The sequence below is a fragment of the Ursus maritimus genome, unplaced genomic scaffold (genome assembly GCF_017311325.1).
Source record: "Ursus maritimus isolate PB19 unplaced genomic scaffold, ASM1731132v1 scaffold_13, whole genome shotgun sequence".
Classification (NCBI taxonomy): domain Eukaryota; kingdom Metazoa; phylum Chordata; class Mammalia; order Carnivora; family Ursidae; genus Ursus; species Ursus maritimus.
Window position 1 is genome coordinate 41964936 of NW_024423675.1, and position 18403 is coordinate 41983338.

The window sequence follows — 18403 nt, forward strand, 5'->3', positions numbered from 1 at the left end:
TATACAGAAAAATGTAGGTGAATAAGTACTTGATCCCAGGGTAAGAATATACTTAAGCATTAAAAAAAAAAGAATCAAAAAGAAATATTTATAAAGTTGAGTATATATCAAAAACACACAAAATGAAAAGTAAACAAAATGAAAAGTAAAATAACACATTGGGAAAAATATCTAAGACAAGATAAAGGCTTAATATTTTTAATAAGTAAATTATACTTAAAAATTGGTAAGAAAAGTTTTAAAAATGAGCAAATTATATAAATAATTCCAAAATTAAAAAACATAAATGGTTAATAAATATACAAAGTATATTAAGTTAACAAAAAAAGACATGTTTTGCATATCAAATTGGAAAATAATCACTTAATAACAGCAGTGTTGATAAGTGTTTGAAGAAGTGCATATACTATATATGCTGAGAATAAATAACTAGAACTTTTCTTGAAGGCATTTTGGTCATATATATAGCAAGTCTTAAAAATGCATATGCCCTTAGGCCCAGAAATTTCCAAAGAATAAGCTATTTCTAAATACATACACATACACACACACACACACACACACACACACACACACACACCTGGAAATATTCACAAATAGGGGATTATCTGAATAAGTTACATATATCTTTAAAACAGACTAGAAAAGAGCTATCAAAACAACCTGTTCATACAAAAGTTAATTACTAGGAAACATGCACAAGAACATTATCATTTTTTTAAAAAGGAGATAACAAAACAGACTATAACACAACGTTATGAAGAAAGATATTTTCACCTATAAAAATAAACAGGATGGATGCACAAAACAAAATGTTAAAAGATTTTGGGGGGAAAAGGGGAGTTGGAAATATAGGTTATTTCAGGTTTCTTTATACTAAATTAAATTATGTATTATTTTATACCTAAAAACAATTTTAAGATTTTTTTTCTTTTTTTTATTTAAATTCAATTAGCCAACATATAGTACATCATTAGGTTTTTGGGTAAGATTTTAAAATTAATGTTGAAAGTGAGAGAAGACATCTTTTTGCTTAAAAACTATTTGTATCTCATTTATTTAATATGAGGACCATGAATTAATTCTTTTAAATATGACCACCAGACGAATAAGATGTCATCTGAGGTCATCGACATGGCAGGATAACATCTTAACTAACATCTGAAATGAAACGAATGCTCATTCGTCTTCAAATACCTGATCCATCTTATTGACTGCAACAGCAAGCTGTGTGACTCCAAGAGAACGAACCAAGAGGCCATGTTCTCGTGTCTGTCCCCCAGTCTCAAATCCAGCTTCAAACTCTCCCCTGCTGGCGTCTACAACTAAAACGGCTACATCTGCCTAAGAAAGAAGAAATAATCAAAACTAGGAATAACATCACAGCACTTTAATTCAAAGGACAGATTAGTCCATTAATTGTGGTTAGATTTTAAAGGCAGACCCTAACCTGACTCCAAACCCCAAAGCAAATCAAACAAAAGACTTAACACAGATGGATTAAAATTTAAATATAAAAAAATACTAGCATGTGGCTAAAAATAATGGCATAAAGAATAAAAAAATTCCCATATTTGATTACATAACAATTAAAATATCTAGGCAAAGGAGAAAATACAGAAACACAGTTAAAACATAAGTAAACAGGGACAGATATTTGTAAAAGTTATAATCTTAATATGAACTTTACTAAACCAGGGAAAAAAGACACATCTCTGTAGAAAAATAGTTAAAGGGTACAAGTAAACAATTTGCTAAAGAAATACAAATGGCCGAGAAACATGAAAAAATTCAAATTCACTAGAAACCAAAAAAAAAAAAAAAAGACATTAAAAATACATGAACATATTCTTTCCTTCTCCCACTTTTAGAAATCACATAAGCAAGACTTAAAAGAATGATTTACTACAGGCGAGGGCGCGGTGAGATGGGCATTCTTCCGTACCTCCTGTTTAAGGAAGGAAGCTTTCTGGAGGGCATTTTCACAATAAGTATCAAGAGCCTTAAAATTATACATATTTTGCTTCCCATCACTTCCACTTCCTGGCCTTTATCCTCGAGAATTATAAATCGACAAAGATGTTTACCAGAGTACTATTTATAATGATGAAAAACTGAATAAATGAGTTACCCAGAAATAGCACATTCACCCTTTACGGCAGAGAAAAAGAACCTGGACTTAACAAAGTTTCCTAACCTTTCTGGAGCATTTTGAGAATCAGGTGAAAGAGATTTTTCCTCTCACACTCCATTTACATACAAAAAAAGAAGGAAAAAAGCTAACATTAGCTTTAGTTCCATTTCCTCTTTAGCCTTATTGACACTAGTTTTATGGGTTCCCATTATTTTGTGTTGATGCTTTTTTAAAAAAAGATGTTATTTATTTATTTATTTATTTATTTGAGAGAGACAGAGAGCGAGCACAAGCAGGTGGAGCAGCAGGCAGAGGGAGAACCAGACTCCCCTCTGAGCAAGGAGGCGCTCAGGGAGCCCGCTGAGCAGGGAGCCCGATGGAGGGCTTCCAGGACCCCAAGATCATGACCTGAGCCGAAGGCAGACGCTTAACCTACTGAGCCACCCAAGTGCCCGGGTTGATACTTCTTTATGTGACTCCACCTGCATCATGTGGATGCAGTCTTTGAGAATTTGCAGAGAATGGTTTGTGCAATCCTAGGTGTCCCTCCACTTTCGTCCTCGTCAAGTATTTCTGTCGATGCAATGTCAGGACGTTCTTGAGAGGAGCACTCTTGCATTTTCCCCCTTTGCGGTTTTTGCCTTGCAGGCCTACCTGTTCTCACAGAAATCTGTTTTTCTCTAATCCAGGGTGTAATGACGAACTCCAGCAGTCCCCTCCTGGCCAGCTCAGAATGGACCTGGATAATCGCTCTCTCGAGGCTCTTCCACCCACAGGAAGCGCTCTGGCCTTTTAGTCTGAACAGAGTCCATAAGAGCTTTCCTCATCATTGTTTCCTCAACATTTTATGTTTGCACTATCCAGTTTTTAAAGAATGTCACATACATTGCCATATAATCTTCACCAAAATGAGAAATAAAATGGTCATGAAGTAAGTAAAGAATTTATCAGATACTTTGCTCTGAACAGAACTTTATATTAGACGTATCACCCACATACTGTGGTGGGGCAATTTACACCATGATTTCCAGTCTTTTTCCTTTTATTCTTACCCACATATGCCTGCCTTTTTTCTCGTCTTAAGCTCAGAATTCATTTCCAATCCTTCATGACTTGAAATGTCGAACCCTAGTTTCTTCAATGAGATCCAGTTCTTTGAACAAGAATTCTTGGTTAAGAGCACAAATTGGAGCAATCCATTTGAAAACTGTTTCACTCATGTGTACTCACCAACAGGCCCCATACCTCGGGCACATCGTGTCATCTTGCCGGGTCTCATTCTACTTGTATGGAAGTGTTGAATCCCTATACTGTCCACCTGAAACTAATATTACACTGTATGGTAACTAACTAGAACTAAATAAAAACTTGAAAAAGAGTGCACTCGGTAGTGAGGAGCTCCAGGTGTTTTATGGAGTGTGGAATGAAAATACTGTACACCCGAAAATAATATTGCACTATATCTTAACTGGAATTTAAATGGAAACTTAAAAAAAGGTAAAGATTTGCTCACTTCACAGAAACACCGAAGAGTACGTGTAGTTTATATAAAGCATCCAGCCCTGACCTTCCAAATCCTAGGCTCAATAACTGTAAATCTCCTTCTAATCAGGTTTCGCTGATAACTGTCAAATTGTATTTATTTTCTTAGGTTAAAATCTGAAATTCATTGGGATGCCCTAGTCGCTCAGTCGTTAAACATCTGCCTCCGGTTCAGGTCATGACCCCAGGATCCTGGAATTGAGTGAGTTCTGCGTGGGGCTCCTTGCTCAGTGGGAAGCCTGCTTTGCTTCTCCCTCTGCCTGTTGGTCCCCCTGCTTGTGCGCGCTCTCTCTCTCTCTTTCTCTCTCGGTCTCTGGCAAATAAATAAAATCTAAAAAAAAAAAAAAATTTTGAAATTTATTGAATTGACATTAAGATATCTAAGGCAATAAGTATTCTTCCTAATTCTCTCTCCTATTACTATCTCTAAAAAATTTCGGGGCGATTTCTCTATTTTTTCATGCAGCAGCTTGTCTCTGGGAGCTCAAATGCCTACACATTTTCAAGGAAGCCTTTTCAGCACTACAGAGATCTTTCCTTATCACGTATACTGTGTATATTCTTATAGTACATTTGTGTTAGCCTTTCATCTTTATATGTTTTACCTTCCTACGTGATTTCCGAGGAGAAGCTGCATACCCGCATCTTTCTTTGTATCCCTAAAAGCCTACCCCAGTATTTTCCACACTAAGTTCCCTAATATGTTGAGCCCATTTCTTCATTTGTCATATAATAGAATTCAATTAGATAATTTCTGAAATCCTTTCCTATCCTAGTTCCATCAGGAGTTTGGAATAAATGATCTTTATGATTATTCTGGATTCTAAGATTCTAGGACTCAAAGACATTTTACTGTACTCCTTGTTTTGATGTTTGCCCCCCCCACCATTAAACTATCAAAATGTGCTTCTTAGTTCATATCCCTATACTGCCTACCACAGTGCTTGGCACACAGCAGGCACTCAGCAAGTATTCATCGAATAAAAACAAACATACGTACAGTACACACACACACACACACACACACACACACACACACAATGAAACAAAGGGAAAATATATTGTGTCCTTTGGTAAATGAAATGAGAAGTACACTAATTTAAAATAGGGATGGGGCAGCACGTGGACGGCTCAGCTGGTAGAACATGCAACTCTTGGTCTCGAGGTTGTGGGTTTGAGCCCCACTGTGGGGGAGAGATTACTTAAAAATAAAATCTTAAAAAAAAAAGGTAAAATAAAATAGGGCTAATATGCACCTTCCTTATAAGGATTAAACTAAATATATATGAAACACTTCATAGAGTGTCTAGCCCCTATTTGGTACTCAGTCAAGAGTGATAATTAATTTTCAATCTTCAATATCTTCTTCAGTCCATGGGCCTAAAATTAATATTCTGAAATTATGTATCAACTTCCTAAAATAGAATATTCTCTCATTTATCTTCAAATATATTCTAATTTATTTATGTAACATCCTCTCTAGGTTGACGAATGGTCATATGAACATTCCCTTTAAATAGATGTTAAGAACTCAGAAAATGGCCAATTGCTTAAGTCATACTTTTTGCCAAGTGACACAAGCAAACTTTTGAACTCTTCCAATAATCATATTTTATTAAAAAAAAAAATCCATGTCCTCTGGGTGCAATGCTATTTTCATCATTTTAATTATTTGAAGTTATTATCTTTGATTTTTTTCAGTATTCTTAAGAATCATGTAATTCTACAAATTGCAACTGTTTTTTAATCCTACAAAGAAAGCAATTAAACCACAGGGGCAAAAGTCCCAAGCTTCATTATCTCTGCATAAATCAGCACTTTCAAGATACAGGCCTTAAATATAAATACAGTAAAAATTCAGATATTGAAATATTCACTCCAACTTATCAAATACAATATAAAAACTATATCTCATCAACTATTTTACCTTTATTTTTACTATAAGAAATTCATAGCTTTTATACATTTATTTCTATATAATATTAGAAAAGCTTTTATACATTTATTTCTATATAATATTAGAAAAGTTTTATATAGTACCAATAAGATCATAAAAAAACAATCTTTATTTTTTCAAATTTTTTCAAAAGTTAAAATTTTTAATTTCAAAATATTTTAAAAGTTATAATCCTAGAACTATAAGCTCGGCATCAGAAAATTGTATGTACAATCAGTGTAGTATAATTTAGGAACTATCTGGTACCTGGGCTGCTCCTGTAATCATATTTGGAATGAAATCCTTATGGCCTGGAGCATCCATTAATGTAATAACTTTGGTTGTGGTCTCAAACTTTGTCATACCAACATCCATTGTTACTCCCCTTAAAGAAAACATAAAATGGTTAGAACACACTATAGAAATAATCGGTGCTATGGGCTAAATTATTTAATAATATAGGCTAAATAACAGTCTAAATTCTTAAGAAATAATGGGAATTTTATCACACAGTCTACTATTTTGACAAATTAAGCCATTCAATTGGGGCTAGAATTTCTGCTGTAACAGAATTACACGTGTATGGCTTTAAAATATGGTTGTGGACACAGCAAGAGCTTAATCAAAATGCTGGATATTTCCCATTTCTTTTCTTTTTTTTTTTCTTTTGCTAAAAGGCTAGGTAGACTGTGAACAAGGAAAGCTATATGGGGACACCTCTGGAGGAGGAAACAGTAAACACTGCACACAAGAGAGGGTAAAGTGGAGCATGAGCAGGCAGTTTTCCTCATCTTCATATGTAGATGCTTCACTAATTATAAAAATAAACTTATAAAACTTTCATTTGCAAGGTAGGTCAGTATGTCACACATTTAGAAAAAAGGAAATATCAAAGGAGATAACAAATTTTTAAAAAATGAGAGAGATAAACAGTAGTTTGTTTCACATCCCACTTCGTCCTTCTTGGAGACCAACACAGTGCCTCTTTCTAGCCACAAAAATACAGGTTCGGTTTATAAGAAAGCCCAGGGAGGGTCTACAAAGGTACTGAGCCTTTCCAGACAACAGGAAAGGGAAATAGGGTGGGCAATAAACTGGGTAATCATTCATCCTGGTTTGCGCCAAACAGTCCAGAATAATGAATGAGCACTCCCTTTTACAAGGGTTCTGACAATTATAATAATTTATGTGTCTCCCCTAGCGGGGTGGTAACGTAACTGTGGGTCTCCTTGATCAAGTCATTCTAGCTTAATCTATAACAATGAGCCATTTGACTTGATGAAAATGATGCTTAATTCTTTCTAATAATCCTCAAATAATTGCCTAGAATACTGATGAACCAAGACTTATTCTGAGCTCCTCCCTAGACTGCTTTGACCAGAATACACTCTTGAGCCAGCTCTGGTCTGCATTTGTAACCCTAAGGATGTAAAAATGTCACTCATTTTACTAATTTCTGTTCAACATATGAGAACAATTTATAAATATTTAACATGGTGGGATAAGTAACGCATTGTATTTTTGAAATGCTATTAAGGAATATACAGTGGTGAGTTAAAACTCTCATTATGTATCTAGAAGCATCTGCCATCTACAGAACCAAAGAATATTCTAAAATTGCATCATGTTGAGCAACAGAAAACTACCAGCAGCAAAACAGCCAACGAGTAGATGTATTATCAAAAATTAAAAATAAAAATAAAAACCCCACTAAAATTATTGGCTATTCTAGGAATTAGATAATTAGCTCACTTGCCAGCTCAACTCACATATTAAGTAAATTCAAACAAGTTATTCTAACTTAAATTTTACTGCTCTCAATCTCTTTACCTACTTAACAGACAACACAAATACAACTAAAGAGCCATATATTTTAATAATCTATTTGGTAAGCTGATAGGTGGAAATTATTTAGTCTTCTAACATTGACATCATACAAAAATTCCACTATTTTCCAATATTCATTTTCCCAAAATTTGCAGCCAACTAATTTTCCTTACTAGATTGGAAAACAAGTTTATAATGTGATATAGAATAAAAAAGACCATCTCCAGGAAAAAAAAAACCCACCATGATATAAAATTCTGTTTATCAGAAGAGCTAAGGAATATTATGCCTCCCTTTATTGAGAATTACCTTATATATTATAATGTAGACTATTCAAGACTCCCCAAGAAAATAAATACACACTTTTTTTAAAGTATGAAAATCCAAATATATTCTCTAATTGTACTCATAAGGAAGATATGGAACATGGAATAATTTCTTTGTTGATTTAGGACTTTCAGAGGACTTCAGAGTCTTCAGTCATTATTCTGACACAGTTGATATACCTGCCATTTCACTTACTAGGTGTCCTCTTTCTTTCCTGACAAAGGTGCCATTGGCTCCCCCATCCCTGACAGTTCCAACATGATGCAGACCACCACTCTAAAATGACTTCAAAAGAAATACTTTGGCCAGAGGCATATGAGTAGCTGTTCTCTCCTACAGAGTGAGCACTGGGCACAGTAATGGACTGGATTAAATCTCTATGGTAGGAAGTAGGTTTAGTTACTAGTTTGTTGACTCTATCTCATAAAAACATACAACAGAAAGTATAAAGATGAATAAAGTTTGCTAATTTAAATTTACTGGTCATCTTAATTCCAGACAGAAGACAGTAGCTCCCTCTCCTTAAAGTTACCTTACATAAAATTTAGTCCTATTCATAATTTTAATTCAAAATCAAGTCAATTTGTGACATATACTTAGGGAAGGAACAACTGAACCTTCTCCCACAGAATAACTAACTAAGGATTTTTAATGTCTTTTTCTGTGTGTGGTTTTTTTGTTGGTTTTTTTTTTTTTTTGATAAAAATTCTTTTCAACTATTCTCATAGAATTTGGAAGAGTAGAAAATGCATATAGATAAAATGGAAACTACAATAAAAATATTTCCCTGGTAATTAAAAGCTTTTCTCTAAAAGAAGTTTCTAAAATATTTCATGGCATGTTTCATACATATTCAACACATACTACATACTTATTTAAAAGACTATATATCATTTCAAACTGAAAATTTTGAAATATAGTGACTACCTTTCCCTTTCTTCGCCAGTCTCATCCAAGACCCATGCATATGCAAACGAAGCTTTGCCAGCCTTTTTAGACTCTTGTTCATACTTATGCATAGTTCTTTTGTTTACATTACCCAGAAGATAAAGCATATGGCCCATCAGAGTACTTTTCCCAGCATCAACATGACCTAAGGAAAATTGATTCAGGATTAATACTAGGTACATTTTCCAGACGCTGTTCACATTGAGGCATTGCATGAATATGTAATCCAATAGTTCATGTCAGTGTTTAGAGTGATAAATACCAATTTTTATCAAATGATAGTTAAAGTAAACGGAGAAAAAAAGAGTATCTCTTTAGAGAGGGGGGAAATGTCCTTGACTTTTGGAAATTCAAAATGTCAATAAGACATTGCATTTTCTAAACGTTCGCAAAATGAAAATGCCACAAGCAAGTCTAATGACCTCCTTGGCAACTTGGCATCATTTCCCCGGGGTGACTAGAAAGCATTATGATGCGACGCCTCCTTGTGTCCATTTACACCCATACAGAAACTCAGAGTGGGAACGAGTGTCCATGCTGCCACTAGGAAGTGGCCAGGCTAAGGCAGAGGTGACTGGCCACCCAGAGGAACAAAGGACATTACCGATGACCACCAAGTTGAGGAGCTGCTTCCCTCCTTGCCGCTTCTCCAGTTCCGCTTTGACATCTATTTGCTGCCTCAGCTTGCCAGACTTTTTCACCAGCGTTGGTGTTGAACTCTGCTCTTCTGATGTTTGAATGGTGTGGGATGGAAGAAGTGATTTAGAAACAGTGTCAGGAACATCAGAAGCAGCAATGCTGGTTCCTTCACTAAGATGTCCTTTTTGAGGTGTGTGGAAACTATGACCATTTTCTTCGGTTACTCTACAGAAAGCAGAGATAGGAAAAAAAGTGTTTAAACCAACTCAACTGACATCCTCTAAGGTCAGAAGGGCAGAGAAGTTGTCTCTTCCTATTTCTTACACTTGCAGACCAAAAATGATCTCTGCTAAGTGGTTAGTCTGTCAAGGTGGAAATGATAAGTAGCTTGACCCAAACCCACAAATACAGCCTTGGAGGATCCCAAGAGAAAAACAGTCCAGCAAACATTAAGATAAGAAGAAAATATCCTGTAAAATAACTGAATTCAAGGCCATAGCCTTAGTCATATAATCGTATCAAAACAGATGGCATAATGGAGATATTTTGTAAAACCTGGCGCTAAATGTGTTCCTAGAGATAAAGTAGTATTTAAAAAAATTAGTTTTATCCCTAACTCACTCTTCCAACAGGACAGAGACTTAACAATCTTTTTTGCTCAAACACTATCCTTAAGGGAGATAGCTCTGTCTACATTTTCTTAATACCTTCAGCAATAAGTTTTTAATTCATTAATTCAACTAATACTTGATTTTCTAAAAACTACAACTTCTACTAGGCATTGAGTTGAGAAGAAAAGAAGATGCAGATGAGAAATTTATCTACTAATCCCAAAAGCTTACAATCTAGTCAGGGACTCAAATACATAAAGTAGAAACCAGGCCATCTAGCATGACTTATTCACTCTCTGATAATGATGGTGCCCCCAAAAGTAAACACTGGCCTTAGTTCATTAGCTCTTTGACAGTCTTATCTACAGAAACTGTATCAGTGCTATCTATCCCGTGGACAGCTAGCAGCGATGTGATCTCGTCAACCAGACTACGATATACTTTACATTCCTTTCTGTGGCACAGATAAACAGAAATAGGACAAAGAACAGGTTAAATAGCAAGTTATTAAGAATGAAACCAATTCTACCCAATTCAATTTGGAACTGGCAAAGAATTACATACAAAAAGCAGTTTATGTGAGAATAGTACATTATTTTCTTCTTGTCCACTGTAACAAAAAACAGACTTATTTGTCCCTCTCAGGGCATTTTTATGGGCTGAACACTGACCCTTCATCCTAGTCCTCAGGAAAGAGTCACATTAGTTATATTTGCAACTTCACTAAAAACCTTCTATCCACTCCCCTTTTCTCTTGCTTTTGTAAATCTCTACTAACAATTTTGGTGTTCACTTGTTAACACGGAGTAGACAGAGTAGCTTCATCTAGATCCACAGGGGAAAAAATGTAAGTATGTGGAAAAGATTCCAGTTCTTTTAAAGGATTCCAACAGGCTAAATTAAATGAAATCTTAGACTATAATTTGCAAACATTTGAATGACCACAGCTAGTTCTAAAACTAAAACATGACAACTCTGCATTTAGACAAGTTGAAAAAACCCTACAAATTATAATAAAAGTGTTTAACCAAAATAACTAGACATGGGTTCTGGTTCTGATCAGATCTGGGAGAAATCACAATTTCTGGTTTCAAATCTGTTTTTAGTTTTAGAAGCTTTTCTTCAAAGGAAAGTTTACATTAACACCAGTGTGGAGAAGAGATCCAAACGGAATGGCTATGGCTGACAGTGGGTAGAGGCCCAGCTGGCCCAGCATAGGGAAGGGCTTCACAAACCATGGGTCTGACTTGATCGTTTCATTTACAACTCAGTAACGTGAAAGATTTGCTCTTCTTTTGGTTTCATGGAAACCAAATAAATTCTGGGTAAAATATGAATTAGTTCACTAAATTGTATACTGTTAGAAGGAAGTGACCAAAGTAATTAAAAAGCATCCTAGGGGGGCGCCTGGGTGGCACAGCAGTTAAGCGTCTGCCTTCGGCTCAGGGCGTGATCCGGGCGTTATGGGATTGAGCCCCACGTCAGGCTCCTCCACTATGAGCCTGCTTCTTCCTCTCCCACTTCCCCTGCTTGTGTTCCCTCTCTCACTGGCTCTCTATCTCTGTCTAATAAATAAATAAAATCTTTAAAAAAATTAAAAAATAAAAAATAAAAAGCATCCTAGGTAAGTCTGCACTTCATAAAAACTTCTACATATTACAAAGTAAAATTCAGTATTTAAAGGTTTTGAAAAATTTCTAAGATGAGGCCTAAAAAGGCTGTAACTACTGACTGATATGAAAAAAGGAGTAAGTTGGTTGAATGTTTTTCAGGTGCTTTCTGATACAATTTTGTAAACTTATCTATTATTATAAAATGACTACTCTGGTGTCCTTCCTAAACCATCTTCCAAAATTAGGAATACTTCTATATGACTCTAGAGGCTTAACCTTTCTTCTTCATTTATTTAAATGAGACTGGGAAGCTAATTTAAATTTAAGAGTATTTGCTCTCTATGCAAGGTTCTAACCATTTATACTTAAATAAGCTTTTTTTCTAGAGAGGCATTTACCATCTTTAATATTAGTAAAGGAAAAGTTTGCTGTTTTAGTTTCTTCTAAGCAACGCACTACCCCTTTTTTATGAGCTGCCATTGGGAATCACACTATGTAGATATTTATGATGCTGAAATCTTGACTCAGAAGTGTTTCATTATGTTTCTCTGTGCTTCCTCAAGATCAAATCAGAAAAACAGCCTAAGTATTATCCTTAGTATAAACTTCCTAAAAAATCCTATGTATGTATTTAATCCAAATACAGCTTGGTCCTTAAGCAATATTATGCATTTCTGGGTATCCTGATCTGGACCTACAGACTTCTCATGTTCTGAAGACTTCTCTTCTAGAGCTATAACAAAATATTGACTCACAAGCTGTTTTTTCACCTTTACATTTTTCCAAGTTTGTTTGTTTGTTTGTTTGTTTGTTTATTTATTTATTTATTTATTAAGATTTATTTATTTGACAGAGAGAGAGACGGCCAGAGAGCACAAGCAGAGGAAACAACAGAGGGAGTGGGAGAAGCAGGCTCCCCACTGAGCAGGGAGCCCCATATGGGGCTCGATCCCAGAACCCTGGGACCATGACTTGAGCCAAAGGCAGATGATGAACCGACTGAGCGACCCAGGCATTTATTTTTAAAATAAAATGTATTTCCCCAAGGATTCTGATCAATAAATAAATTATTCTATGAAAGAAATATGATGATAAACATTAGTGGTCCCTGTCCTCATGAAGCATGTAGTCTTGTAAGGTTGTAAAAGGCTTGCATTACACTTGTGAAGTACAGAGTTAGGTTGTCAAGAATTATTTACTTGTATTTACTATGTTTTTCTTGATCATCTATTATCCATCATTTTTTATAATTATTCCCATAGATAACTATGCACTTACTTCTAATATGATACATTAATTTGGGCTTATTTGCATGTTGCTTTCAAAGACTTCCAAAACTTTTGCAAAAAGATTATAAAATCCTTAGAATAAGGACTGAGTATTCTATTTTTTTTTCCTCTCAATGGAAATAATCCCACTATAGGATTAAATGGTTCCCAAGACACAAGAATAAAAAAGAAATTTGTGATTCTGACAACCCAACCCCAATTCAAAGAGAAAAGACATATATATTAAACTTCTGGTAACTAAATGAGGACTCAAAATTTTTGTAATGGGCTACAGTTACCCAAATTAATATGTCATTCATTTTAATTCATTCATCCAATCATTCAACATACACTGAACACTTACTCTGTCCTGGTTATGGAGTTCTTTCCTTCACTGAATTGGAATCTAAATCAAGTATTGTTTTTATAAAATCAAAAAAATTGAACTAAGTGATCATGAAGATTCTTCACAACCAAGAATCATGAAACTTCCATTAATTTAGACAGAACAATGTTGTAAGGGAGAAAAAATAAGGCTACTCTATTTTTTTGTTTATATTTGACAATAGTGATTCTTATCTATCTAAATGACAGACAAAATATATGTACGATTTATAAGTAATGGGTTTAAGAAATGATTAAACAATCTGAAAGTTTTTAAAGAGGTTTAAAGTTAATGTTTAAAGTTAATGTTTTAAAGAGGTTTAAAGTTAACTGTTCTGTTAAGCCTCAAGCAACCAACTTCCCTTACCTACAAAAACTCTTGGGAGGGCCTCCTGGGTGGCTCAGATGGTTAAGCCTCTGTCTTCAGCTCAGGTCATGACCTTCAGGTCCTGGCATCAAGCCCCACTTCGGGCTCCCCGCTCAGCAGGGAGTCTGCTTCTCCCTCTCCCTCTGCCTCTCCCCCTGCTTGCGCTCTGTTTCTAACTCAAATGAATAAATATAATCTTAAAAAAAAAAATCTTGAGAGAATCCTCGAGATTGTGATAAGAACAAATGAGTGCTACTAATGTAGGATCTATAATTTCTCACCAGATTTGAAATTCTAGGTATGTTTCATATTTTGTGCCTTTGTTCTAGTGATCCATTTCATTCAACCTGAAAATCTAAGAGTTTAAAGATTACAGTTAGAAAAAAATTTTTCATTAATGATTACATGATTCACCAACCCATTTAATTCCCAAACACTGCTTACCTACACCATCTAGTGGTAGAAGGAGTGCTAGACTTCACAAAACAGATAATTTGCTCAAAATTATTTATTATGAGGAAACTGACAGTGAGAGATGAAGTAACACGCGTATTACTACATATGCAAGCCTAATTTCTCATTCCCTTTTCTTTGTACCATGTCACACTGAGGACCCATGATACTTCAACCTTACTGACACAACATACAAAATTTATTAAAGTAGGTTCTCTTTCTTAGAGTCTAGAGGAAGACAATACCGATTTCCAAAAAAAGATGGGGAAGGGCTTAAGAACTTACCCAGGCACTTCGAATCCCATAGTTTGCTTCTTTCCAGACACAGTCATTTTAGCAACTTTTGGCACAATTTCAGATTCACTTCGAGACGACTGGGAGTCTACTGATTTTCCTAATTAGAGAGTAAAATGTAAAAGGCTAATTAATTAAAGCTGATTTCTAGAAGATTTGGTACACATTATATATTATATAAATATATAGCATGATAATTAAGTTTTATAGAATATATATCTTTATACATATTCTTTTCTCTAAAAAAAATTTAATGAACATTAAAATGCTGAAATTCTTTTGTCACCTTATATTCTGGGAAATCCCCTACTATTGGGACTCTGCTATGCTTAACCTCCACCAAATCTCTTCCTAATTTTGAACTGACTCTTAAGTTTCAGTATTAAGAGGTCACAAGGTGGTTTCTGCACTAAGCCTTGCTCTGACAGAATACCTAGACCTTAGATCCCTCTCTCCTACCACGCCCTTTCACACTACTAAAATTGTTTGGTCAGTTAGCAGATGGCTAAGCTATTTTTAATCCCATGATACCTATAAACTGATGAGCAAGTTAAGAGGCTGCTGAATTGTGCTGGACACTGTATATATTCTACTTGTGCACAATACTAGGCTTAGTAAGATATTTGATATCTAACAAGAATGTGGGGGAAGAGGTCAATATAGAAAAAGTGAACTAAGAACAAGATCAATTATGAGCTAGATCAAAGCCTTTCATGCATTTGATATTTTAAAAATATATACCTGTGATTCATGGAATTCTTTAGAACATATCTTTATAATTTTCAGTAACATTACCATCAGGACTGAGTCCCCTTAAAACTGGAAACTGCACATGCTACACTAGTAAATATATATACATAAATTACTTTTTAAGTTAGAAAAGATAAATTAATGTATATAATGCATACAGAACGTTTGCTATTTGCCTACTATATGCCAAGCACTATGCTAGAAATAAAATGGTGAACAAAAGCAGATGTAATCCTTGTGCTGAGAGAGTTTACATCTAGTGGAGAAAGTGTACTAACTGACCAAAAATAAAACTGTTATTAGTGTTAGAATGGGTACATGGTGTCATAGGTTTGGTGATAGGGGACACAAATTAGAGAGCTTCCACAGGAAAGTTAAGAGTTGAGGAATGATGCAAAAATGAGTGGGAATGACCTACACAGAAAGGAAGAGCACTGTGACCAGAGAGAGTAGCTGGTACAGTGACTGTGCTGTGGGACTTGCCGTGGGACCTCAGAGGAAGTAAACGCAGAGGAAAAGGGAACACAGCCCACTAACTGAAGCTGAAGCGGGGGCAGTGGCCAGGCCGTGCTGGGGCCCTCAGGCCATGCCACAGAGCCTAACACTTGTTCTAACAAAACCGGAAGCCACCAAAACGATGTAAGCAAGTGACGGGAAGAAGAGAGGAAAAGACAGAGTCAAGCTCAAGGAGAGGTGTGGGCTGGAGCGTCTATCTGTGATTCATCAGCACATAATTAGTAGTCGAAGGCACAGACCTAAGTGAGATCACAAAGCGAGTGAATAGAGAGTAAGAACAGAAGTGGTCCTAGGACAGGGCCTTGAAAGAAATCCAGCCTTTAATCACAAGATAGAGGACAATGAGCCTGCAAAAGGGTGACTGAGGAAGGCCGGGGTCGGAGGTGCCAAGGAAGCTGGGAGAAGAGTGTTTGATGGAGGTGGCACCACCTGAGCCTGGAGAAACATTCACTAGTGACATGATCGCTTCAAATGAAGGTCATCGGTAGAGTCAGTAAGAGCCATCTGAGAGAAGTGAGAGAAGGAAAAGCCACAGTGGGTTTAAAAAAAAAAAAAAAGTGAAGATGAGAAAACAGAGGCAGTACCTGGCCACAATCTCTTATTCGAAATTCCAAAACCTGAAAGCTCTGGAAAATTAAGGTTTTCGTTTTAATTTGGAAGCAAAACCTGACCTGGACTGACATGAAAGCTATTTGTAGCCGTTATTTATCCCACTTAAAGTGAAAAGCCATACATTTCAAGGTCAGAAATCACAATGTGATAATTATAGGGTGCTACTCCCCATCCCACTGAGGTTATCACACCATAGGTAGTACAAGCATGGTGATGCTTTTCTAAATCCCAAAACTTCTGATCTCTCAGTCAACGCTGGTCCCAAGGGCTTTAGATGAGCGATTACAGATATGGGCAAATGACTCACTTAAAAAGTTTGGCTGGAAAGGGAGGGCTATGGTAGAATGATAGCAAAAGGGTCAGCTGATAGAAAGGATAGAACTGAGAGGGACTGGTTGAAAATATTAGGAAGAGAAAAGATCACATTAGATATTTTAGAATTCCTGAGAAGGCAGAAAGGGATGTGATATGAAGCACAGGCCAAATCTAAACGTTGACAGGCGAAGGGCTCTTTTTACTGTAATAGGAGGTAGGTTTGTGTACTGAGGAGCTAGAAGATGACAATTCATAATGGTTAGCTTCTATTTTCTCTGCAAATAGCAAACGTTTTCTCTGTCACCAGTTAGTTACCTGGTGAGACTGAGGGTGAACAAGAAAGTAAAAGGACTGGTGAAGCAAATCGTTTCCAATAATCTTTGCACAAAGAATTGTTGAACAGTACTGAAGGCCCACTTAAGATCTGTGATAACACCTGAAGGTAATGTAACATTGTGGGTCAACTACACTCAAATAAAAACATCTTTTAAAAAGATCTGTGATAATGTATTTATAAGGGAATCAATCTTCCTTTGTGATTTTTTCTACCAATGCTCAGCCATTTAGGAACAGGCACAACGAAGACTAACTGCTTCATTCAGGGTTATGTTTCTACCCAATAGGTGCAAGGAGAAAGCAGAGAAATAAGGCAGGTAAAGGTATTGGCAAAATGGGAGGAAAAGTTATTGAAATTATCAATCATGAATCCTAAGTGGGATTAAACAAATAAAATGACAAAGGCAGAGTACTGATGCACGGGGATAGAGAAGAGAGGTCCACAGGTCAAGAAAAGGTCATGATCTGAGAAGCACAATGAGGTGGTCGTGGTCAGAACAGGACTGTGAATTCATGATTCTGATGGAGGGGAATTGGAGTGAATTGCTGAGGAAGTGAAGGTCAGTGGAAATCAAGTGGTCAAGGAACTCAAAGTCCACATGTGGCATTTGTTGGTGTTTTTCCACACTGATGGACAAGTAAGCTATCATCATCAAGAGCTGAAGGTGAAGAAGAAAACTGTAAGCCAACTGCCAGTATTCAATGAACAAGGAAGAGTGGGCATGAGGTTGTTCAATAAATGATAGCAGTGAGGATTTAGGCAAAAGATGGGAATCTCAAAGGAGCAGGAATTTCAGGGAAACAAACAAAAAGAATGATGGAATAATGGATTGGAAAAGGCAGCAAAGAGAACAAAGTTGACATTCCAGACCCTGAGGTTTGAGAGAATACAAGTGAAGTAAGGCAAGAAGTGGAAAAACCACTTGGAAAACAGATGGAGAATTACAGAGGGTTTTTTTATGGAAAAAGCAGTTTCAAAGTTATAGCAAAAGTAGAAAGGAGTGAGAGATGAGACAGGGATGAAAAAGGAGGATACACTGCATTGATGGTGGTGGTGGTGTGTGTAGAAAGGGAGGACATCCTAAGGCAAGGAGAAGAGGCATGGTAGATTTTGGCCTCTGTCAAAAGAATAGGGGAAGACCCAAAAAGCACAAAAATGTCTCAATCCAGGCTATCCAGGACTAATTCCATTTCGTACACATTTAGTACACTGAAAAACTGTACTTCTGACTTAAAAAAAAAAAAAAAAACAAAAACTAAAATGACATAGAAGGTCTTAAGCACAAAAATCAGAATATGACCCCATAGTATTTCTGGGGATGCAATAAATATATATTCTTTTCATTTCTAGCGATTCTTATATATAAGACATCAAACACAAGATGTAGTAATTCAAAAATTTGGTTAAGTGAAAGTCTTTTTTTTCTCAGAGTAAAATAAGTCTAGTATTATAGATCTGAATTTCACCCATTAAACCAGTGGTTCTGAAATCTTTTTATTTAGGTCACACACCCCTTTGAAAAAGCTCACA

General features: G+C 35.9%; 1 protein-coding gene across 2 annotated transcripts in view; it reads right to left on the minus strand.

Annotated features, from left to right (window-relative positions):
• Positions 1-18403, minus strand: part of HBS1L (HBS1 like translational GTPase) — an 81783-nt gene that overhangs the window by 20134 nt on the left and 43246 nt on the right. Inside the window, exons 5-9 of one of the 2 annotated variants that reach the window (XM_008691067.2) lie at positions 14335-14443; positions 9319-9578; positions 8694-8859; positions 5880-5997; positions 1198-1344 (exon numbers count right to left, since the gene is read on the minus strand). In XM_008691067.2, the coding sequence (XP_008689289.1) occupies positions 1198-1344; positions 5880-5997; positions 8694-8859; positions 9319-9578; positions 14335-14443 (800 nt within the window). The remainder of the gene's footprint in view (positions 1-1197; positions 1345-5879; positions 5998-8693; positions 8860-9318; positions 9579-14334; positions 14444-18403) is intronic. The other variant, XM_040627816.1, reaches the window with a different exon arrangement.